Raw genomic sequence first — 23,957 nt, forward strand, 5'->3', positions numbered from 1 at the left:
GCTCCAGCCCCTTGGCATGGCACCTCTGGGTGGTGGCCTCAGGGACGCAGTTAAGAACGAGGCAGGTGCGCCTCCCCCCACCCCCCAGGAGGCAGGAAATGGAGAATTGCTGACAGCCAGACAGTTCCACGTCTCCTGTGGTAGAATAAGTAAAGCACAGTGATGGGGCCGGAGTGGTCAGCTCAGCCTCTTGGGTGGTCTGGAGCTCTGGGGTTCTGCTGAGGAGGGACAGATGAGCTGGACGCCAAGAGATCAGGGTGCCAAGGCCCCAGGCAGGAACAGAGTAGAGACAGGGTCAGCCAAAGCACCCAGCACGAGGGGTCCTGGGAGCCCGCTGGATGGGAGGCTCGGTGCCTGAGTCTGCTGCCTTCTGGTCTCTCCATCCTGGGCGCACCGTGGAAGCCAGGAGCACGTGTGTCCGCGCCACGCATATGTGGAGGCTTGGGGGCTCTCTGTGGCTGCCGGGCCTGGGAGTGGGGCAGGGGATCTCCCACGCTCCCACCTCTGACTCCTAGGACAAGGTCTGGCCCCCTGGGAGGCTGGGAGGGGTGGAACGGCCGCATTTCCCAGACGTGGCCTCTCTGGGCCTCAAACAATGCCAAGTCTCCGAGGGCCGCCTTTGTGTGCAGAGGGACAGCAGGTCTGGTTTCCTCTGGGGCGGGAGGTTGGGCCTCCGCTGGGCCAGCAGCCAGGGCCCGGCTCTGCCTCTACCCCCGCCCCCGAAGCTTTCAGCACCTACTCCTCCGCCACGGGGACAGCAGGCCAGGGTGGTGCTGGGAGCCCCCTCTTTCCCCCCAGAGGACAGGGCCCCGGCAGGTGGCTGGGCCATGACAGAAGCAGCTGCCAGGCCCCGTGTGGGATCCGTTAATCCTACAGTGGCCGAGGCAGGTGCCAGCATCGCCCCCACTCTTCACACCGGGGCGCTGAGGCTCAGCCGCTGCTGTGACCTGGCCCAGTCCCAGGGCTCGGAAGTGGCACAGCCAGGAGGTCCAGGCCTCGTCTGCTGGCTGCCCGCGTGCCTCAACGCTGGGGCCTGTCGCCACAGGCCGCCGAGATGGCTTAATTCCGCCTGTCTGGAGACCCTAATCCAGATGGCTCTGGGTGAGAGCCTGGTGGAGAGGTCTGGGGGATGAGCCAGTGGAGGTGGGGAGGGGCTCACATCGGGCTTGGGCCTTCCGGCTGTAGCCCCACCTTCCTTCCTCTTTAGGTCCCCCCCAGGCCCCATCCTGCAAGAGCCCTTCTGAAGCCCCCTGCAGTGGCTGGTGGTTGGGGGGCGGAGGTGGGCGAGAAACATGTGACTTGCCCCTTGACCGGGCTCTTACCCCCTCAGCTCCAGCTACTTTGGCTTTCTTGCTGTTTACTCCTTGTTTGCTCTTCCTGCCCCAGGGCCTTTGCACAGCCATCCCCTCTGCCTGGAGCACACCCCCACCTTATGGTGTAGGCCTCAGATGCCACCTCCTCAGGGAGGCCCGCCATGTTTTCCCACCTGCAGCGGGCACCCTGCTCCCTCCTTGCTCTCCTGTGTCCTCTGTAATGGGCGTGATCATCTCTCACATGAACCGTATCCCAAGTTGAGAATGTGTATTTGCTCTCAGTGTGTATTTGCCAGGTGAATGAGTGACTGGCGCACAAGGGTCCACAGATTGGGGGTGCGGCCAGTGTGATGGGGTGGGAGGGTGACCAGAGGGCTAAGGGGTCCCAGCCCTTCTTGTCCACCTGACCGCCCCCTCCCCTACAGGGCCAGTACTGCGACATCTGCACGGCTGCAAACAGCAACAGGGCGCACCCGGTGAGCAACGCCGTTGACGGCACAGAGCGCTGGTGGCAGAGCCCACCGCTGTCACGTGGCCTGGAGTACAATGAGGTCAACGTCACCCTGGACCTGGGCCAGGTAGAGTCCCTTTTTCGCCTGCTGCAGCCTGAGCCCTATGTCCCTGACCAAAGGGCTCACCGTGGGGCGAGGACCAGAAGGCGAGGTGTCCACCCAGAATGAGCTTGGGAGACTGGGCAGAGGCTGGGCACAGACGGGCTGCTGGTGGCAGGCCCATACAGACGGAGGCGTGGCGCTGGGCACCTTCCGTTTGTCTTCTCAGCATCCTCGTGGTGCACAGGGAGAGAGGGGTGCCGGATGGGGGGCTTACCAGAGGTCACGTGGATAGTTAGGGTGAGGGGCGTGGAGAGTTAGGGTGAGGGGCGCTAAGGGGACAACATGGAGGTGGGGCTGAAATGCTGTGAGCCCTGGTGTTTACTCTGAGGAATTCCTCTGCAGGGAGCCAGGCTCCACTGGCGGGAGTGGGAGGGGCTCCAGGAATGCAGAGGAGGCCAGAGGAAGTGGACATTCCTAGGATACCTGTGCTGCAGAGGCCACCAAGGGGTTAGGTGTGCCTGCCCAGGCCCCTGCACAGGCAGGGGTGGGGGGTGGGAACCAGGCGTTTCCCAATGACAAATGAGCCCCCCTTGGTGGGTCTGGGCTGCGTCCCACTCCCCATGTGACATTGTTAGGCGCCGGGCCTTGGTATCCTGGCCTGTGAAATGGGCCAACAGTGCCGATGCCTCCTTGGATGGGGTTGGTGGGGTGGGGTAGATGAGGCCAAGCCCAGAAGCAGCCAGCTCTGGGCCTGCCTGGGAGCTGGGCTACAAGGTCGATCCTGCTAGACCTCGCCTCCACCCCCTTCCCTGTTCATGGGGCCAGGGAAGGAGCACTAGACCGTGAGTCCAGGGGCCTGAGTCCAGGCCGGCTTTGCCGCGGTCCCTGTGTGTGACCTGGTGGGTCTCTGCTCCTTGCTGAGCCTCCATCCCACTGTCATCCTGAGGGCATTCGAGGAGAGGTGGTGAAGCATCTCCTGTGAGCCTGGCTGGAGGGGCGGGCCCTGCGGGCAGGTTCAGGGGACAGTGTTGGGTGCCTCTTGCCCCAGCCCGGAGGCCTGCCGGCCTGGCGGGCAGGTGGGCAGTGAGGGTGTGGGTTTGAGTCCCAGTAAGTGGCCGGGGGTTTCCGGGGGGCCATGGGTTATCTGTTAGGCCCTGGGAGGGGCTGCCCATCGCGGGCCCTGCCTGCAGCCCCGGCTTGGGGCTGGTGGTGCTGCCTGGACCAGGTCTGGGTGGGGCTGGGCCGATTTTGCTTCAGCTCACTGGGCTTTCACTGCATCTGTGCTCTCCTTCCCCCGGAGGCTGGGAGGGACCTCAGCAACCCTGTGTTCCCCACCAGGTGCCCCTCTCTCTGGCACTGCCATGGGTGTGGGGGGGTGCCCATGGGAGGGGGAAGGGGAAGTGCATTCTGCCTCTGCCCCAGGGTCAGTCGGGGGAACTTGTGCTGAGCTGCTGGGCCCTTCTCGCCCCTCCTCTCCCGTGGACAAGCCTGGCCAGACTAGGGCAGGGCAAGGGTCCTTGCTGGGCGCACAATGGCCTCGTCTCCATGACAACCCCAGGGTGGCCCGGAGCAGGTGGGCACAGTGCCCTCCCTAGGTGCAGTGGATGGGGCCGAGGGGCAGCTCGGATGGCGCTCAGCTCCCCCTGGCTCTGTGGCCCCTGAGGCTCGGCGTCCATATGTAGGAAATGGGCCAGCGAGGTGGAGGCAGGCGGCACATCTGCTTTGTAGACTGGGCCTGGGCTGGGGAGAGGGTTTTACTGTGTACATCCTGCCCCTCCAAGCCGCAGTTTCCCCGACTGTAAAATGACGCAAATGTAAAATGACTCAAATGACTTTGTAGACTGGGCCTGGGCCATTTCCAGCCCCGTTTGGGGGGGAGATTGACCCACCCATCCACCCAGCCATGCTTCCTCTCTCCCTGCCCCCCATCCATCCTTCCTTTTTGCCACCCACCCGCCCATCCATCCACCCACCCATCCACCCACCCATCCATCCATCCATCCACCCGCCCATCCCCCAGCCCATCCACCCGCCCATCCCCCAGCCCATCCATCCATCCACCCATCCATCCACCCGCCCATCCACCCATCCATCCCCCAGCCCATCCCCCAGCCCATCCACCCATCCATCCACCCATCCATCCTCCTGCCCATCCCCCAGCCCATCCCCCAGCCCATCCCCCAGCCCACCCCCCTAACATCCATTCATCCACCAACGCTTCTTTCCATCTACTCAACCCTCCCTCCTCCCTCCTCTCTTCCTTCCCCCCTTTACTGACTTCCCAAAGCCCCATCTTGGTTGGGCCAGGGGGCTGCCAGCCTTGGTTGGAGTGGGAGCTGGTGAGCATGGGGGGTGCCCACCAGTGTGCTTTAGAGTTGGGTGGAGTGGAAGGGCCCGGTTTCCCGCTCCGTGGGCGAGAGAGCTCTCTTTCCGGGGCACGTTTCTGAGCCACTGTGGAATTTCAGGGGAGACTTCCGCATTCACCACCTTCCCTTTGGGAAAAGGAGCTTGTTGCCCCTTCCTCCCTTGGCCACTGTGCGACGACTGGGTCCCTTCAGGGTGCCCTGCTCACGGGGGTCGGGGACAGAGACCAGGTCCTGCGTTGGCCGAGGAGCCCCACGTGGGGTAGGCGGTAGGGCAGGACGGAGGTGGCATGGGCTGGAGCGCTGGGTGGGGGCGTCTCGGAGGAGTGAGCCCGACTTGTCCGGCTGGCCCGCATAGGGGCCCCGGGGTCTGTGTCCTCAGGTGCCCCCAGGTCTGGTGACGGCAGCAGCTGGGCCCTGAGGATGTCCCCGGGCAGGGCAGGACCCTCTGACCACAGTCCCTGGGGCAGATGGGGAGAGAGGCCGAGTGGGAGGGGCCTGGCTAAGCTAGTTCAACCCTGGGGGCTCCCTAGCTTTGGGGCTGGGCCGCTGCTCGAGGCGCAGGTCCTGGGGTGGGGCTGGGGCTTCTGTGAGGAAGCGGGCTGAGTGGGCAGTGGGGCTGGGCACTCCCAGTGCAGCGGCTGCCAGGGGCCTTTGTTCTGGGAGCTGGAGCGGATGCCCTGAGAAAGCGGGGCGGGGCGGGGCGGGGCTGTGGGGGCAGCTGGCCCTGGGCATCAGAAGGACTTCCTGCCCCGGAGAGGACAGAGAGGGCTGCGTGCAGCTCCTCCTCACCCCGGGGGGTGGAGCAGGGGCTGGTGGGCCTGGTCCCTGCGGCGTCCGCCTGTGCTGGGGCCTCGGAAGCCTGCTCGCCCTGTCTTCCGGTCACACCTCATCCTGTTCTGACCTTCCCCGTTCCAGGGTGGGTGAGGGCCGTTGGACCCTGTTCCCCGCATTCTGCAGGTGGAGAACCAGGCCCCAGGGGCAGAGAGCGGGCGGGACGGGCCTGCAGAGGTCTAGGGCTTCGCCCTTGCCCTGCTCACCACGTGGGTCTCGGCCAGGAACCCTCAGACCTGAGAGGACTGAGCTGTAGGTCTGAGGTTTGCGGGCTGCTGGCCTCGGAAGGGAGTTCTCCAGAGCGGGAAGTCTCCACGGCTGGTGACTGAGGGGACACTTGCCCGAGTCCCAGCAGTGGCCTGTCCTCCCGGGGGGCGCAGCGGGTTCTCGCTTCTCTCCTGCGTCCTGCCTGCCTCAGGCTCCCCATCGCGGAGCCTCACCCGTCCACGTAGCCCGGTGGCCTTAAGGAGCTGGGCAGGGTTAGGGCTGGCCCTGGGGGGCGTCCCCCACCCTCTCCAGACACCCGCTTCCTGGCCTGGCCGTGGGGAGGGGCTCTCGCCAGCAGCCCCTGCCCCTCACCTGCAGGCGGAAGCCCTCATTCCCCAGATGCAGGTGAGGAATGCAGATCCCCTGCCGACCGCGGGCTGTGTTTTCTCCTTGCCCCCCCCAGCCCGGGGCGGCCCCTTGTCCCAGCCCTGAGAGGCTGGGGCTGGAGGAGAGTGGCCTGGAGACCAGGTTGGGGGGTACAGCGGGGGCGGAGGGGGTGAGGTGCAGAGCGGAGCTGGGCTGGCAGTGGAGCGTAGGCTGGGGGAGTTCGGTGTGAGGCCAGAAAGTGTTGGTTGGGGAACTCTAGAAATGCCAGGGTCGGGGGTCTGCCCTCCCTGGGGGATGGCAGGGGGGCGGGGGGGTGCCAGCTGTCCCCCAGCGCGTGGGGGTGTGCGCAGCACCTGGGGAGACAGCGCCAGTGTGGAGGAGAGGCCAGGCTTGGCAGGGCCAGGCCGTCTGCGCCTCGGTTCCTTCCTCTAGGTGCGGGCGCAGAGAGCACCTGCTGGGGCCTTGGCGCCGCGCTGAGGGTCCCGGACGTGCTGGCTGTTTTGCGGCTGGGGTGCCCCGTGCAGGTCCGCCCTGCCTGCCCCGGTTCTGGGCCACGCACCCTCCAAGCTAGCCCGCTCAGGGCTCCCCGGGCAGGCCTCCTGGTCCTGGCGTGCCCGCCAGTCTGTTGGGTTATGAGGTAATGGTCACTGGCCTGGCTGTCCAGACCTAGCTGGGCGCTCGGCCACGTGGCCAGTGCCCCAGGAGGGTCAGCGGGTGGCTTGAGGGAAGTGGCAGGAAGTGTGGCTGGGCTGGCCAGGCTCTAGCTGCAGTGCCCGGCAGCCAGGACAGGTGCAGGGGCTGGGCCGGACGTGGCCCCTTGAGCTGGGCTCCCGCGGAGGAGAGAGCGGGGCGTCCGGGATGGCCTCCCCACCGAGGGTCCTTGGGCCGGCACAGGCCACACCTCTCCTCGTGGGAACCGCGAGACCCTGCCTCTCTCTGCTTGTTGCTTTGCTCAGAGGACGCGGGGCCAGAGGGGCCACCCGTGCCCGGGGCTGGGGGCCGTTCGTCCTCGGTCCCCTGGCCATCCTGGCACACTCGTCTGCTCACACTGGGCACACACAGACACCCCCGCCACCCCACACTGACTCCCCCAGGCTCTGGTGGCCCCCAAGGCTTCTGTTCTCTGTCTGCTTTTTATTTTATTTCTTTATTTATTTTTGGCTGTGTTAGGTCTTTGTTGCGCAGGCTTTCTCTAGTCGCGGCGAGCGGAGGCTACTCTTCGCTGCAGTGCACGGGCCCCTCATTGCAGTGGCCTGTCTTATGGAGCGCGGGCTCTAGGCGCACGGGCCTCAGCAGTTGTGGCTCGCAGGCTCAGCAGTTGTGGTTCGCGGGCTCCAGAACACAGGCTCAGTAGTTGTGGCACACGGGCTTAGCTGCTCCGCGGCATGTGGGATCCTCCCAGACCAGGGCTTGAACCCATGTCCCCTGCATTGGCAGGTGGATTCCTAACCACTGCGCCACCAGGGAAGCCCCCTCTGTCTGCTTTTAAACAAATGCCGTGGTATTGGTTTCTGGCCATACAGCTCACACCTGAGACTAAACTGTTTGGGTGTCGGGGTCCCTGTGGGATAAACTCCACTTCCTGCGGCCTGGGACTGCCCATCTGGCCTGACCTGGGCCAGGCTGTAGGGAGGATGGGGTGGGGGCAGGGCCTAAAAACACCCCTTCCAGGCAGGGGGCCTAAGACAGCCCCTGGGCAGTCGGTGGGGGGGGGTCTCTGAATCCCCCCAGGCCCAGCTCCGTTGAGGTGCTGGGCCACATGGGCATTTGCCCTTCACCCTAGCTGGTGGGCTCCTGCAGAGCCGTCGGAGCCCTTCCACCCCCACCCAGCCCCGGAAAGTCCCCCTGCCCTGCTCCGCACACCGGTGTGCTGGGCTCCCGGCCCCGCAGTCGGGGTCTCTGGGGCCTGTGCCCACCCTCTCTACATTTCAACGTTTTATTTTTCTTTCCAGCAGTGGCTCTTCCACTCCAGGAGTTGCATCCACATGTGGCCTGTTTTCAGGCTCCCGTTGTGTGGGTGGCCATTCTTATTTACCCAGTTGGGGGCCCCAGTAGACACGCCTGCCCGGCCAGCCCCCCTGCTGCGGCGTTCCTCTTTATCAAGGCTTCCAGATGGGGTCTCTGCAGAGAGGGCAAACCTGGGGGTGCCGGGTCAACTGGATTCAGCACACAGGGCCCCAAAGGCCAGCCCAGCAGTCTGGGGCGGGGGGCCCAGGAGGGTGGGGAGCCGGCCCGGACGCCTTGTCTAGGAGGGGCTTCCTGCCACCGCCCAGCCACGGCCTGGGACCCTGGCCCGTCCCCTGGAATCGGCACGGGGCCCTGCTTCCTGCAGGGCCAGGGCTGAGTCACAGGCTGCCTGGTGATTCATGCCGCCTGGCCCAGCGGTTGGGGGCTGGGCCCCTCCTTCCCCAGGCAGGGGCACAGGGCCTGGCCTGGGGCTCCCCAGCCCCGAAATGGGCCGGGGCAGAGGGGACGTGCGCTGGCCCTGATGACCTTGTTCTCCCAGGGGCTCCAGCCCCAGCCCGATCCCTGGGACGTGGGTGTCTGAGCCCAGGAGGCTGCCGACCTCCTGCACTGCCATCCCTGGGGCTACAGAGACCCTCACGGGGTCTGCAGCGCGGGTTACCTCTCTAGCCCTCCCTGTATGTCCTGACTCCAGCCCCGCCCCTGTTCACTCCCCACCCTGCACCTCTGCCTTTGGGCACCAGTGTGTGTGGTGCGGCTCTGGGTGGTGCCTCTGCAGCATCCCTGCCAGGTGGCTGCCAGCTTCTGCTGGCCTCTTCCCTTTCGAGACTTTCAGAGCCTTCACACCATTTTGAAAGGGCCTGAACCCTGAGCCCTGGTCTCTGACTTCTGCTGTGTTTGTCCCACTGCCCCATGCCCACCTAGGGCCATCTAGCCACTGAGGCCTGGGACCCACCCAGGGCCCCCAGCTCTGGCCCCAGGGCTCTGCAGCCTCCTGCCACCCCCCCGCCAGGCAGCGGACACGGGGCGGATCCCCTCCTGGCGAGCCCTGGCCCTCCGAGGTCAGGCTGCGTGTGGGGGCCGTCAGGGGAGCCGTGGCCGAGAGGCGGGCCCGGCTGCTGTCCTGGAGACGTGCCTGCCCCAGAATAGCCAGATTTTTAAAAATAACTCAGGAGGCTTTTGTTTGGCTTTTGCTTTAAAAGACTTTTTTTCCTTTTGTACAGAACTCTGTAGCAGCGGGAAAGGTCAGCCGGCGTTGGCAGCCGAGTGGAGCCGAGCGGGCAGGGGCGGCATGGGCAGGGCCGTGTCCAGGGAGGCCAGGGGTCTGCTCCCGCTCCCGGGTCGTGCCCAGCGTGGCTGTGTGGCCCTGGGAACCAGGACCAGGTCGGGGACAGATGGGGAGAGCTGAACACATGCCTTCCCGTCACTCCAGCCTGGGCCGGGGCCCCTGTGTGACAGCCAGATGACCAGGTGGACAGATGGACAGAAGGCAAGGGTCTTCCTTGGAGCGCACCCAGCGTGCCGGCCTGGGGGCGGAAGTTTCCATACTGCCCGAGTCCTGCCCGATTAGCATCTCCGAGTCAATATTTGTGCAAGTGCTCTCAGCTGGGAAAAATGCGACCGGCCCCGTCGACCTGGGGGAGGGACAGAGCTGGCCAGCGGAGGGTGCAGCCTGGTGGCCTCACTCAGGGAAAGGCGGGGGTGGGCCCCAGGGGGCTTGGCGGGAGGCTTTAATCTCCTTGGGGGCCTTCTGTGCGGGCCATGCTGCCGCCCCCAGAGCAGCCTATGTCCACTGCACACCCAGGCCCCCCACGCCGCCATGCCCCCCTTTCTCACGAAGACCCCTCCTGGCACAGGGGCCATCTGAGATCCCCAGGGCTCCCTGGAATGCCTGAGAGTTGGCCAAATTGCCTGCCGGGTGTAGGGTCCATCCCCCCAGAGGCTTGAGCCCCTCCCCTGGCTGGGCAGGGCCAAGTGGAAGGTGACCTCAGGGCCTGGCAGTGGGTGAATCGGCCCTCACTCCCCCCAGCACCCAGGGAAAGGCCATTCTTGGCCTGACTTGGGCCCCTCCCTGTAAACTCCAGGCCTTCCCGGAAGGGCAGGACTCAGAATGGGCGTGTCTCAGGGTCCCAGGACCTTAGGCCCCCTGCCCCCCCCCGCCCCACCCTGCCACGCCTGGATTCTTAGCAGGCTGGCCTCCTGAGGGATGGGGCCATGAGGTGTACATGCTCCCTCCACTGTCCCTCGAGGGGGTCGTCACAGCGGCTTCAGGCTGACCAGGGGTAGGGGGTGCCTGTGTGCCTTGGGCGGCCCTGGAGGGGTTCCCCACTCTGCCCCATGTGGCCATAGGCTCGGGGCCTGGCTAGCTGACCGAAGAGCAGGTGGTCCCGGGCAGAAGTCCAGAGCAGTGGACACCAGAAGGGAACCTGCTCCCCTGGGCTGGGCAGGGCCCCATTGAGGGGACGGCGGGCGGCTGGAGGCGTGACGTTGCCCTCAAGGCTGGTGGGCAGTTCAGAGCCCACCTAGGGGTGCCCCTGTGAGCAGGTCTGGCATGGGGGTGTGGGCTGGGGGTCTCCAACGGGGGCAAAGGCGCCGTCCACGGATGGCGTGCTCACTAGCTGTGTCTCTGCCCCTCATCTGGGGCCCCCACTCTCCCCGTGTGCAGGGTGGGTGCCCAGGTCTCCCACTGGCCCTGCCCGGCTTTCCTTGGAGCCCAAACTTCACGCACAGAGACCAGCCTGGACGATGGCCCCGTCTTCGGCTTTGGGGCGGGGGAGGGGTTCACTGGCCCTCAGTGCTGTTGAGGTCTGGAAACCACAATCCCTACCCCGTGGTCACCACGTGGGGCAAGCTGAGGCTGGGTGGGCGTCAGGGTGCTGCCCCCAGAGGTGTGTGCGGGGTGCACAGCCGACGTGCGCTCTGCTCACCTGCCCACCCTCTCTGGGGTCTCAGTGGCTCATCATCGAGGCCACAGGCCGGGCAGGTGCTTCCGCCTGAGCCCATGGGCTGTTCTCAGTGGCCCCAGAGCCCTTTCCTCAGGCCTGTGCCAGGTGGGGCTGGGGGCCCCAAGGCTAAGACCTGCCAGGCTGCAGGGCCAGGGGGCAGTCAGCCAAGGAGGGGCCCCACCAAGCCCCCAGGGGCACAGGACATGGGGACATCCAGGGATGCTGACCTCTGGCCAGGAGGAGAAGAGAGACGAGGGATGGGCCCCTCCCTGGGAGTGAGGTCAGGCCGAGACCCAGGGAGAGAGCAGCAGGTGGGCCCTGGGGGGTTCCGGACGCCTCCGGAAGAGCAGCCTCCCCGCTCCCTGGCCAGGTGCCCCCCCGACAGGCCGGGGCTGGGTTGGCAGGATTTCCCCGCGCCAGCTTTGGGAGGGCCCGTTTTTGTCTGTCTCCCCGCTGGGGGCTCCTGACAGTGGTAGGCAGAGTCTGGGCCCTGGTTGCTCCATGCTGGCTGCCCCTGCAGGCCGGTCAGCGGGTGAAACGGGCGGTCCTCAGTTGGCTCTGAAGATGATGGGGGCGGTGACCAGGGTGAGGCCATGATGGGGGCCCCCATCCCAGGACAGGGGTTTACCGGCCTGCTGTGCGAGGAGGCCAGGCTCCTGGGAGCTTGGGACACTGTCTGGCCATCTTCCCAGGCCGGCCACCAGAGCTCTGGGGACAGTGGGATGAGCTCCTGCCTCGGCCTTGCCCAGCCCCACTTCCCGGGCCCAGGAGACAGGCTGCCCGCATGTGCCCCATCTGACTCCAGTCCCTATCAGGCCTGTGTGCAGACTCACAGCAGGGCTCTCCAAGCTCCTGGGGTGGGGCTGGGGAGGCAGGTGGTGCTGGGCCCTAAGGCACCCCCAGGCCCAAGAGGGGAGCCCTCTGGAAATGCTGGGTTCCACTGGTCACCTCTGTGTCCTGGTGCGGGCCTCAGTGGCCAGGGGCTGGCCCTCCAGGTATGGGGGCGCCCAGGTGGCATGGAAGGGATCTCAGGGGCGTCTATACACTCACCACCCTGCAGGTTTTCCACGTGGCCTACGTGCTCATCAAGTTTGCCAACTCCCCTCGGCCAGACCTCTGGGTGCTGGAACGGTCCACGGACTTCGGCCACACCTACCAGCCATGGCAGTATTTCGCCTGTGAGTCTCCCGGGGCCAGGGGTGTCCCCTGGGGTGGGCCGCACGCTCTCTCAGGGTCTCCGGACAGCAGGCCTGCCCTCACGCCTGGCTCCTGCGTGGGTCAGGGCTGTCGGGTGCGTCTCCCCGAAGGCTGGTGGGGGTTCGGCGGCTTGTGTCCCTGAAACAGGCATGGCTGGGTGCAGGGGCCCTCGGTACCAGGAGTCTCTCGTGCCATCTCCAGGTTCGCTCTGGACTGGCCTTATGCTCCGGCAGCTCCTGAGGTGACAGAGGCGGCCAGCTTAGCTGCCCGGCACCCCTGCTCACTGGCCGGTCGTTCCATGTGCCACCCTGACCAGTCATGTCGATGGGGATGCTTCGATTGGGCGGGCCTGGGATATGTGTCCCCCCAAACTCCAAGGCCCGGGAGTGAGTGCGGGGCGGTCAGTCCTATAAAGGACAGTCAGGAATGGTCCCCCTAGGATGGGGGTGGCAAGGGCCACCCAGGGGACACACTTGTTCTCTGCAGAGAGAGGGACAGGTAAGGCCATCTGGGCTCGGGGCAGGGGCAGTCTGAGCCCTGGCCTTGCCCTCCTGAGGAGCTCCCCTGTCCTCCCAAGTGGCACAGTCTTCAACGAAGCCTCGCGGGTGGGCGGCCTTCCCGCCTCGCGGTTCATGCTGCCTCCGGGTTGAGGCCATGAGGCTCCAGGGAGGTCCGGGCACGCAGGGCAGCAGGGCGCTGCCGTCGGGCCTCCTCCGAGGGCCTCCCTGGAGCCCCGCGCCCTCACCCTCCGGCGGTTCCCGCAGCCTCCAAGAGAGACTGCCTGGAGCGGTTTGGGCCGCAGACCGTGGAGCGCATCTCGGGGGACGACGACGTCATCTGCAGCACCGAGTATTCGCGGATCGTGCCCCTGGAGAATGGCGAGGTGGGCGGCGCGGCGCGGCGCGGCAGCGGCGCGGCAAGGGGGTGTGGCCGGGCGGTCCCTGCCGGAGCCACGCCCACGCCTGACCCCGCCCCTCCGCAGATCGTGGTGTCCCTGGTGAACGGACGCCCAGGGGCCATGAACTTCTCCTACTCGCCGCTGCTGCGTGAGTTCACCAAAGCCACCAACATCCGCCTGCGCTTCCTGCGCACCAACACGCTGCTGGGCCACCTCATGGGCAAGGCGCTGCGGGACCCCACGGTCACCCGCAGGGTGAGCAGGCAGGCGGGGCTTTGGGGGCTGGTGTAGGCGGGGCCCCGTGGGCTCGGGGTTGAGATCTGGGGGCAGGTGTGGGCGGGCGCTGACTGCCCCGGGCGGGCGCAGTACTATTACAGCATCAAGGACATCAGCATCGGCGGCCGCTGCGTCTGCCACGGGCACGCGGATGTGTGTGACGCTAAAGACCCCACAGACCCCTTCAGGTGAGACCTGTAGCTCCCTGCCCCGCCTGAAGGAGAGGAGGCCTGGTTCCATTGCCCACCATGTCCCCCGCCCTTGTGACCCGCGCTGGCCCCTCACTGCTCGGCCTCAGTTTCCCCGTGTGCACTGTGAGGTGGAACGGCAGTGCCTGGAGCCTGGCTTGGGCCTGTTTGCCGAGCTGCCGGCAGAGGTGGAGTCTTGCCTGGACCTGCAAGCCAGATGCCCCTCCCCCAGCTGCCCCCAGCAGAAGCCCCCGGCCCTGTGGAGGGGAGTCAGTGAGAGAGGTAATCCGCCTGAGGCTGCACGTTTCTGTTCTCTGGGATAGGGGAAGCTCCCCGGCCTTCCTTGAGAACACAAACGATAACACTCCCTGCTGCCCCCAGCCGTGATCACACCCCATCACAGGCAGGGGCCAAGGCTCAAGACGGGGAGTAGCCCAGAGACCCCCATCTGAGGGGGTCAGCTCAGGGCTGACAGCGGGGACAGCTGAGGCTCTGAGCCCCACCCAGAGTCAGCCAATAAGGCAGGGCCCAGGAATCTGCATCTTTAACAAGCTGCCACTAGATGCTACGTGCCTAAGTGGCTCCAGCCGCCCTAAATTCAGCGGTGAGCACGCAGCTCAGTTATCAGCTGGGCCTGGCGCTGAGCCAGCTCTCCTCCTGGCTGGCAGCCTCGTGGCGGCCCGGCGCGGTTCGTTCATTTGCTCCTCCCTCCCTCCTTCCTCCCTCCCCCCTCCCTTCCTCCCTCCTTCCTCCCTCCCTCTTTCCTTCCTTCCTCCTCTCCTTCCTTGCTCCCATCCGTCAGCAGCTGTGTGTGGCGCTCACACATGCTGCCCCAGGAGCACCTGTTCTGGGCAGGCCTGTGCCCAGCGCAGAGGTCCCAGTGGGGCTGAGTGCGCTGGGGGTCTTAAAGCAGGTCCAGGGCTGGACAGGAGGTGCTGGGAGAGGAAGCAGAGCCTGCGATGGGGAGCCTGTGACCAGGCTCCCCAGCCCCTGCCCCCGAGGGGCACCTCCAGCAGGGCGCGGGCGAGCTTCTCCTGCGGCTTCCCTCGCCTCAAGATCGTGCAGCTCCCCCTTCTGCTGGGGTTGTATTGCTGTGTCCACACCCCAATTGATAGGGGAGGCGAATGAAGCCCAGACAGGGCAGGAGCTCACCCCCACTCTCACCGTCAGAGCTGCACCAAGAGGTGAGCCCCAGACCTCTTCAGGCATGGCTGATGGGTCTGACGATGGAAGAGGTGTGATCGCACTCCCTAGAGGACTCAGGCAGGCCCTCAGGACCTGCCTGGCCTGTCCAGTCTCCGCGCGGGCCCCAGGCGTGGGTTCCTGCCCACAGTTTCAAGCACTGAGCTCGGGCGCAGCTAATTGCTCTGGGAAATTAAGTGCCGAGTGGGAACTCGTGATGGTTGGGAAGGGCACCTGCCGGGTGGCCAAACTGGCCTCAGAGGAGAGGTGGGCCTGCCCTTGCCTGTTAGGAAGACGTCGGCATCCACCCTGACTCACCTGCACCTGGGCGTGGACGGAGCTCAGCTCACCCTGCAGGTGGGGCTTGGGCGGGGCGTCTCCCCCAGAACCACAAAGGCTGGCACCCCTCACGCACGGTGTCCTGCAGCATCAGCCTGCCCTGCCGTCTCTGCCTTTTCCATGAGGGCTCTGCCCCGCCCACCGGCCTGTCACCGTCCCTCTGCTTCCACTCCCCACCCCGGAAGCTCTCTCCCACCTCCGCCGCCACGGCCACCGTTCTGAGTGCTGACTACCTGCCCAGTCTGTACTGAGCCCCCCATTCATTCTCCCCCATCCCTTGGTTTGGAAGTTACATGTTTTGTTTCTATTGGTGTTTTAGTTGAGTCAGGCTAACAAGATGCCAAAGGCTGGGCGACTTACAAACAACAGAGATTTACTTCTTGCAGTTCTGGAGGCTGCTGAGGGCCCCTTTTCCTAGTTCATAGATGGCTGTCTTCTGGCTGTGTCCTCACAGTGGGGAAGGGCTGAGGGAGCTCTCAGGGATCTTCTTATAAGGATGCTAGTCCCATTGCCGAGGGCCCTACCCTCATGACCTAATCACCTCCCAAAGGCCCCGCCTCCAAACACCATCGCTTTCGGGGTTGGATTTCACCTGTGAATTTTGGGTGGACACGAACATTCAGTCTGTGGCAATGGGTGATCACCCTACATTTCTTTTCTAGTTCTGTTGATTGCAGTGGTAGCCCTCCGTCTTCAACAGGCATACTTGACCTTGCCAAATGCAGATTTAACTCGTTGTCTCCCTGGTGACCCAGGGCCCCAGAACATTAACCCCAGGCACGGTATCTGCACCCAGCAATGGATCCATCACCTTGACTACCAGTTCCTGTTCTCTGTCCTTCCTTGGCTCCCAGTGCATTCCTGGGGACTCAGTTTCCTTTTCCTTTAGTACTTCCCATGAGAGTCTGTTAGTCATTGAATGGCTGTCATGCCCTCACTCTTGGGTGATCGTTTAGCTGGCTGTAAACTTCCTGGTTGGTGGCTGGCCGTGTCTCTCAACACTTGGGAAATGTCCTTTCGGTCTCTTGGCGTCTTTCGGTGGTTGGGAGGGTCTGCTGTCCTCTGCACTGCACCACTGTCCCTCTGTGGGTTTTATGCCTCTTCTAGGTGTTTCTGCAATCTTGCCTCAGTGCTCGGCAGGTTTACTCTGCATTGTTGAGTAGTGGACATATTTCCTGTTGCTCAAGGGTTGTGCTTTTTGAATTTAAAACTATGTGTCTTTGTTACTTCAGGACCATTTTTGGCCGTTGGCCCTCTAGGACTCTCAGCTCTCCCCTCGCTCCCTCCTTTCTCTTTCTGGAATTCCTGTTATACAGGTGGGAACGTGGGTGGTTTCCTTCGGTCTCGGGACTTCTTGTATTCCCACCTCTGCCTCCTGAGCTGCTCTCTGGATGGCTTCTTCAGTTCATTGAATCTCTCTTCAGCTGTGTCTGATCCGCTGTGTAGCCCATCCTTTGAGTCTTTAATTTCAATCATTTTATTTTTCATTTATAGAAGTTCTGATTGGTTTTTTGGTCACATCTGCCTCTTTTTCATAGCATTGTGGTTTTTATTATGTCTTAGATTCTTTTGGTTATAATCTTTAAACACTCTCTTTTTATGGTTTCTACTCAGTTGCTCCATTAAGTGAAGCTCCTGGGGTGCAGCCCTGCTGTTGGTTGTGTCGGCTGACCCTCTTGGGTTGTTTCTCTGCAGGTTCTTCAGCGGGGCTTCATCCGTGTGATGGCCATGTGCCCTGGATTGGGAAGAATCCCTCCAGTGTGGTTTTTCAAGGGCTTTGGACAGACACCCCACTTTTTGTGTTCATTTCTTAGTTTAGGGGTGCCCTGACTATGTAGATTCTTGAAACACCAAACACCGGCCACAGGTTCTCGGTTACAGATCCTCGGCGCTTCCTGTGCTGGCCTCTCTGTGGCAGGTTATTCCTGCTTCCTTCCTGACCACCGGGGAGCAGTGGGGCTGAGTCCCAGGGCCCTGCAGCCCCTCGTGGGGGAGGGGCTCGAGCATGATTTGGAGCTCTGGGTCTCTTCGTCTTGGACTGGCTCCTGGGGGCTGCTCAGCACCTGCACAGCACCACAGCTGTGGTGCTGACCCAGGACCGAGGGGCAGACGGCCCGGGGAGGGGGCTGTGATTTCTGCTCCCCGCCTTGGCTGAGCTGTGGAGGTGTGTGCCGGAGATGGCGTTCTGTGCAGTAGGTGGCTACAACCTCGGTCCTCGGCTGCGGCCAGCTGTCCGCCTGCCCACTGAGCCAACGGGAGCTGCTCTCCAGGATAGCAGGCAGAATTCCAGCTCTCTGACTGGTGTCCACCCCCGGCTGGAAGAGGAAGCCTTTCTTGGCCACTTGCTTCTGGGGAGGTGCCCTGGATACATGGGGGCGTCTGGCTGAGTCCAGGGCTGCCTGCTGAGCGAGACCTGGGTCTCAGAGCTGGCCCAGGAAAGCCGTAGACTTGGCCTCGGGTCCTGGCCATGGCGGAGAGGGCATAGCTAAATCCTGAAGGGCCCAGGACTCCAGGCTGACCTGCAGACAGGGGCCACCCGCGCTGACCACTCAACACCCTGCCCCAGCTCCCACCCTCCGTGAAGGCCCTGCACAGCCACGCCTTTCTCGTGTCCCTGTGGGTCCATGGCGGATCTGAGTGCTTTCTGTGCCCGCATGCCCCCCACAGGCTGCAGTGCGCCTGCCAGCACAACACGTGTGGGAGCTCCTGTGACCACTGCTGCCCCGGCTTCAACCAGCAGGCATGGAAGCCGGCAACCACGGACAGCGCCAATGAGTGCCAGTGTGAGTGCCCCTGCATTTGCTCACATGCCAGCGCGGTGCTCACACGTGCGCTCACACATGCACACGGTGCACACATGTTCACACAGGCTCTTGCATGCACGTGCTGACGCCCACCCGGTATACTCACATGCACACACATACGTTCACACATGTACACTCTTGATACTCAGGTATACACACACGTGCTTGTGCACACTTGTGTGTACGTGTGCACATGTGCTAACAATACGTACACGGCTCATGCGCATTCACACACGCTTAAACACGCCCACAAGCGTGCTGTTGGCACACGGGCCGCATGGCACGTTCTGTCCCCTGAGCCAGGCCACTTTGGCAAGCCACCGTGGCTTGTGGGATGTGCCCAGGGGTCCCAGTTGGGCGGGGTCACGGAGGCCTGCTGACAGCTGAGCCCCTGCTCTCCAGCCTGCAACTGCCATGGCCACGCCCACGACTGCTACTACGACCCCGAGGTGGACCGGAGCAACGCCAGCCAGAACCAGGACCGCGTCTACCGGGGCGGAGGCGTGTGCATCGATTGCCAGGTGGACGGGCTGCTGCCAGGCTGGCGGTGGGGATGGGGGCTCCGGAGACCCAGGTCTCACGGGTGGGCGGGGTCCGTGTGAGGTCAGGCGTGGGGCTGAGGATGTAGGCGGGGCTCTCGTGGGGGCGGGGCTGCCCCTGAACTCAGCGGCCCTGCCCTGCCACAGCATCACACGACTGGCATCAACTGTGAGCAGTGCCTGCCCGGCTTCTACCGCTCCCCAGACCACCCGCTCGACTCACCCCACGCCTGCCGCCGTGAGTGGGGGCGGCCCGGGCGGGGGCATTCCAAGGGGTGTCCAGGAGCAGGGTCTGCCCAGGTCGGGGCGTCCTGGGGGCCTTCGCGGCTCTCTGGGAGGCCACGGCTCTCGTCCCACCTCCCAGGCTGGGGAGGCAGACGCTGCCCCTTCGCAGGGCCCGCAAGCCCTGGACTTGGGTTCCCCTGACTTCCCGCCCCCGCCCAGGCTGTGACTGCGAGTCGGACTTCACGGACGGGACGTGCGAGGACCTGACGGGCCGCTGCTACTGCCGGCCGAACTTCACGGGGGCGCGATGCGATGCGTGTGCCGAAGGCTTCATTGGCTTCCCGCGCTGCCACCGTGAGGGCGCGGCCTGGGGGCGGGGGCAGGTCCTGAGCCCCTGAGCATCCCCGCCTGCTGGTCTTGGATCCGGGGTGGGGGACCCCAGTGGGGGGACTCTTTCGTCCTGCCCGTACCTCTGGTGATGCCGAGAGACACGGGCGGCCGGACACTGAGCCAGCCTGGCTGACACTTGCTGTCTCCTTCCTCAGCGGTGCCCTCCTTCTCTCACAATGACACGGGGGAGCAGGTGCTGCCGGCTGGACAGATTGTGAGTAAGTGTCCCCCGAGGTCTCCATCGTGCTCTGGGCCCCACTGGAGCTGTGGGGCAGGAGGGGCCACACCCAGGCCCACAGAGAGCGGGTATTTCCGTTTTGTTCACCATGTCTTGGCTTTTAATTTCATGCAAATATTACATATTTATGCTAGAAAACCTTCAAAAACATAGGTGAGCAGAAAGCTAAAGAAGAGAGTTTGCAGAATCGCATCTCCTGCAAACAACCCCTCCTCCCTCTGCGTGCGTGCTGTTTTTATAAACATCCACGTGCGCTGTGCACGCTGTTGTGTAATTGCGTCTTCCGCCCACACCATCGTGTAAACACTTCATTTCGTGTTCCACGTTGTGCAGACAGATGTAGCTCTTGCTCAACCTGCCCTCAATTCTTGGAAATTTAGGTTCTTTCCAGATTTTTTAAAAATAACACTACAGTAAACCTCTTTGCAGCTAAAGCTTTCCATGAATTCTTAACTACTTCTGTAGCACACTTTCTTAGAAGAAGGCTCTGGGTCACTACACATGCATGTTTAGGGACATTCTTGGCTGCAGGTTGCCAAACCGCTCTCCTGACATGAAATCGTCTACCGGGTGGAATGGCAACAGCTGCGTCACATGTGTTGGGCATTGCTGTCACTACACGGCAACATTCATTATCGCAGAAATCTTCTCATTCGTTCACTTTCCCACTTTTCGGTTTTTCTAGAATTGGGATGCGCCTTTCAGTTGACGGCTTATTGATGTCTAATTAGTCGGCATTTTCCTGTCACAGCGGTACAAAATAGTGGTGTGGCCTATAATTGGTTGTGTCTTAGATCAGATGGCATTTGGTATCTCCTTGGTTTTAGCTGCGTTTCTTTGCCTAGTTTGCAAGGTTGAATCTTCCTTTTTTTTTTAACATGTAAGTATTTACTTACGGATATATTTTGTTTACTTATTTGTGTATATATATATATATATATATATATTTCAGCCGCACCACGCGGCCTGTAGAGAACTTCCCCGACCAGGGACCAAACCCGCGCCCCCTGCAGTGGAAGCACAGAGTCCTAACCACTGGACCGCCAGGGAGGTCCAAGGTTGAATCTTCTCTTGCGTTTCTTGACTCCTGTTGCTTTCACTTGTGAATTTCCCATCCGAGGTTGTGGCTCAGTTTTCTTTTCACTTGTTTGCTGCTGTGAGCTTTCTGTATGAACTATATCATCTGTCCCTCACGCGTCATGTGCTTTTCTCCCGGGGGATAATTTGCTCTTCCGGGTATTTTTTTCACGTGAATCTGTTGACCTGGTTCCTCCTGGTGTCTGACTCGGTCATATATCAATGGAGGTCCCTGAACCCAACTATTCGCATATCTCTTGGTTCTTTGGCGGTTTTCTTTTTGACGTTTATGTGTGTAGTTTTTCATCATGGGGTAAACCAAGGGTCAGCAGATTTTTTCTGAAAAGGGCCGGACAGTACATGTTTTAGACTTAGAGGGCCGTGTTTTCCCAGTTGCAAAGCTTCAGCTCTGCTGTTGTATGTTGCAGCTTGGAAGTGGCCGTGGACCATGTGCAAGTGAATGGGCATGGCTGTGTTCCAATAAAACTTTATAAACCAGGCACAGGCACCTTGGACTGAAGTTTGCCAATCCCTGGTATAAACTGTTGAAAATTCCTCCTTTCTCCACTGGCCCTTGGTGAGCCCTCGGTAATTGTGCTGGTGCGGCATTTCACTTTTAATCTGTGAACCGTAGGATGAATTCTGCTAATATCCTTCCTACTGTGGACCCAGCATTGTACATAAACGTTTTGTGTCTATATTCATGAGTGTGGCTGGGTGAAAGCCTTCTTGTTTTTTTGGTACCACCTTGTTTTGGTTTTGTAATTCATCTTGTAGAATACTTGAAAAACAATCCATACTTTGTTATGCTCCAGAGCAGTTTAAAAATCACAGGAATTATCAGGCTTCCCTGGTGGCACAGTGGTTAAGAATGAGCCTGCCATGCAGGGGACACGGGTTCGATCCCTGGTCTGGGAAGATCCCACATACCGCGGAGCAACTAAGCCCATGCACCACAACTACTGAGCCCGTGCGCCTAGAGCCCGTGCTCTGCAACAAGGGAAGCCACCACAATGAGAAGCCCATGCACCACAACAAAGAGTAGCCTCCACTCGCCACAACTAGAGAAAGCCCACGTGCAGCAACGAAGATGCAATGCAGCCAAAAATAAACAAATAAATAAACAATAAATTTATTTTTTTTTTAAATCACAGGAATTATCAATTTCTTAAAAGCTTGTTAGAAGTTACTTAAAAAACCATCTGGTCCTGATACCTGTTTTCCCATGGAGAGCTTAGATGATGGTTTTCTTTTCTTTTATTATGTGTGTTTATTTTCTATCTCATTGTAAGTCATTTTTAAAATTTTTATTTATTTATTTATTTATTTTTGGCTGTGTTGGGTCTTCGTTTCTGTGCGAGGGCTTTCTCTAGTTGCGGCAAGTGGGGGCCACTCTTCATCGCGGTGCACAGGCCTTTCACTGCCGCGGCCTCTCTTTTGCGGGGCACAGGCTCCAGACGCGCAGGCTCAGCGGCCATGGCGCACGGGCCTAGTTGCTCCGCGGCATGTGGGATCTTCCCACACCAGGGCTCGAACCCGTGTCCCCTGCATTGGCAGGCAGATTCTCAACCACTGCGCCACCAGGGAAGCCCAGTCAGTTTTGATTATTTATGTTTTCTTAGCAAATTGCTCGTCATTTAGATGTTAAAATGTATTGGCATAAAGTTATGCATGACATTCTGTACATGATTTTTAAATTTCCTTTCGTTCCTTTTGTCTATTTTTCTTTTCTTTTTTTCCTATTTTGTCTATTCTTATTTTCTTTTTTTCTTTTCTTTCCTACCTTTATTACATCTAACAGAAGTTTGTTGAGTTTATTGGTGTTCTCAAAGTGCAGCTTATTGATCTGCTGGAGTTTTTCTCTGTTTAGTTTGGAAGAGAGATTTTACTTCCTAATACGGAAAAAAAAAATTTTTTTTTAAGGTTTTTTTTTTTTTTTTTTTTGCGGTACGCGGGCCTCTCACTGTGGTGGCCTCTTCCGTTGTGGAGCACAGGCTCCAGACGCACAGGCTCAGCGGCCATGGCTCACGGGCCCAGCCCCTCTGCGGCATGTGGGATCCTCCCAGACCGGGGCACGAACCCGTGTCCCCTGCATCGGCAGGCAGACTCTCAACCACTGCGCCACCAGGGAAGCCCTAAGATTTTTTTTTAATTATTTTTTGGCTGCGTTAGGTCTTTGTTGCTGTGCACGGGCTTTCTCTAGTTGCGGTGAGCGGGGGCTCCTCTGCATCGTGGTGTGCGGGCTTCTCATTGTGGTGGCTTCTCTTGTTGCAGAGCACGGGCTCTAGGTAAGCGGGCTTAGAAGCTGTGGCTCGCGGGCTCGAGGCACAGCCTCAGTAGTTGTGGCGCACGGGCTTAGTCGCTCCACAGCATGTGGGATCTTCCTGGACCAGGGCTTCAACCTGTGTCCCCTGCATTGGCAGGCAGATTCTTAACCGCTGTGCCATCAGGGAAGTCCTAATATAGAAAATTCTGAACTAAAACCAGCTTTTTTCTTTTTTTCATTGCAGTATAACTGGCCTACATTATTATATTAGTTTCAGGTATATAACACCACGATTTGGTATTTTTATGTATTGTGAAATGATCACCACAGAAAGTCTAGTTAACGTCTGTCACTACACGTGATTACCATTTTTTTCTCACGATGAGTACTTTGAAGATCTAATTTCTTAGCAACTTTCAATTATGCAGCAGATTATTCTTAACTATTGCCACCATGCTGTACGTGACATCGCCGTGACCTGTTTAGTTTATACCTGGAAGTTTGCACCTTTTGACACCCTTCACCCATTTCACCCAACCCCCAATCCCCACCTCTGGCAACTACCAGTCTGTTTTCTGTATCCATGAACTCGATTGTGTGTGTGTGGTTTTTTTTGGGGAGGGGCTGCAGGGGTTAAGATTCTACATATAAGTGAGATCATACAGTATTTGTCTTTCGGTACATTTTTTTGATTTATTATTTTTATAGCTTCTTGAATTAATTATTATTTTTAGTCTCTTAATTATCCACAAAAGGTTTAAAGCTTTTTCTCTCAATCAGGGGTGATTTTATTCTGCAGGAAAATGTCTGGAGACTTCTTTGGTTGTTATAACTGGGGGTGGGGGGTGCCACTGTCACCTAGTGGGTGAGGGCCAGGGATCGTGCTAAATATCCTACAGTGCACAGGACAGCCCCCATCCGCACAATAAAGAGTTATCCAGGTCAGAATGTTACTGGTGCCAAGGTTGAGAAACTCTGGGTTAAAGCTATAAATTTGCTTCAGAGTGTAGCTTTGGCTAGCTGTCCCATAGGATTGATAATGCTGGGTTCTCACAGCTGTTCCTTTCTAAACAGTGTATTACTTCAGTTTTCATTTTCCTTTTGATCCAATTTGTTCAGAACAGCGTTTGTCACTTCAGGTGGTTAGGTTTCTATTCCATCCTTATTTTGATGGTTCAGTCCTAGTTTTACTGCATCATGGTCAGATTTTATTTATTTATTTTTAATTATTTTTTTTTTAATTTTATGTATTTATTTTTGGCTGGGTCTTCATTGCTGTGCATGGGCTTTCTCTAGTTGTGGCGTGTGGGCTTCTCTTCGTTGTGGTGCATGGGCTTCTCTCTCACTGAAGTGGCTTCTCGTTGCGGAGCACAGGCTCTAGGCACACGGGTTTCAGTGGTTGCAGCACACAGGCTCAGTAGTTGCAGCACTCGGGCTCTAGAGCGCAGGCTCAGTAGTTGTGGCGCATGGGCTTAGTTGCTCTACGGCATGTGGGATCTTCCCAGACCAGGGATCGAACCCATGTCCCCTGCACTGGCAGGTGGTTTCTTAACCACTGCACCACCAGGCAAGTCCAAGCCCACTCTGCTGTTAATTTTTGTCACATTCTGGGAACAGTGTATTCAGTTTTTCTCTCTATGACAATGGTTTTGCCAAATTCTCCTCCCAGTTACAATAGTTTTAGTTTTCAGCACCCCTGGACCATATGTATCCTGCTTTTCGAGCTTTGCGTATGCTACATCTCTTGAGGCAAGTCCTTGTTCTCAACAC

General features: G+C 60.2%; 1 protein-coding gene across 3 annotated transcripts in view; it reads left to right on the forward strand.

The window, feature by feature from the left end:
* The window catches only part of LAMA5 (laminin subunit alpha 5), a 53,394-nt gene that overhangs the window by 3,151 nt on the left and 26,286 nt on the right, over window positions 1–23,957 (forward strand). For all 3 annotated transcript variants that reach the window (XM_081256876.1, XM_081256877.1, XM_081256875.1), the window contains exons 2-11: window positions 1,739–1,891; window positions 11,629–11,746; window positions 12,530–12,648; window positions 12,748–12,918; window positions 13,030–13,127; window positions 17,316–17,431; window positions 17,855–17,973; window positions 18,139–18,229; window positions 18,436–18,570; window positions 18,762–18,824. In XM_081256876.1, the coding sequence (XP_081113002.1) occupies window positions 1,739–1,891; window positions 11,629–11,746; window positions 12,530–12,648; window positions 12,748–12,918; window positions 13,030–13,127; window positions 17,316–17,431; window positions 17,855–17,973; window positions 18,139–18,229; window positions 18,436–18,570; window positions 18,762–18,824 (1,183 nt within the window). The remainder of the gene's footprint in view (window positions 1–1,738; window positions 1,892–11,628; window positions 11,747–12,529; window positions 12,649–12,747; window positions 12,919–13,029; window positions 13,128–17,315; window positions 17,432–17,854; window positions 17,974–18,138; window positions 18,230–18,435; window positions 18,571–18,761; window positions 18,825–23,957) is intronic.

The sequence above is a fragment of the Mesoplodon bidens genome (genome assembly GCF_964165515.1).
Source record: "Mesoplodon bidens genome assembly, chromosome: 15".
NCBI classification, from domain to species: Eukaryota; Metazoa; Chordata; class Mammalia; order Artiodactyla; family Ziphiidae; genus Mesoplodon; species Mesoplodon bidens.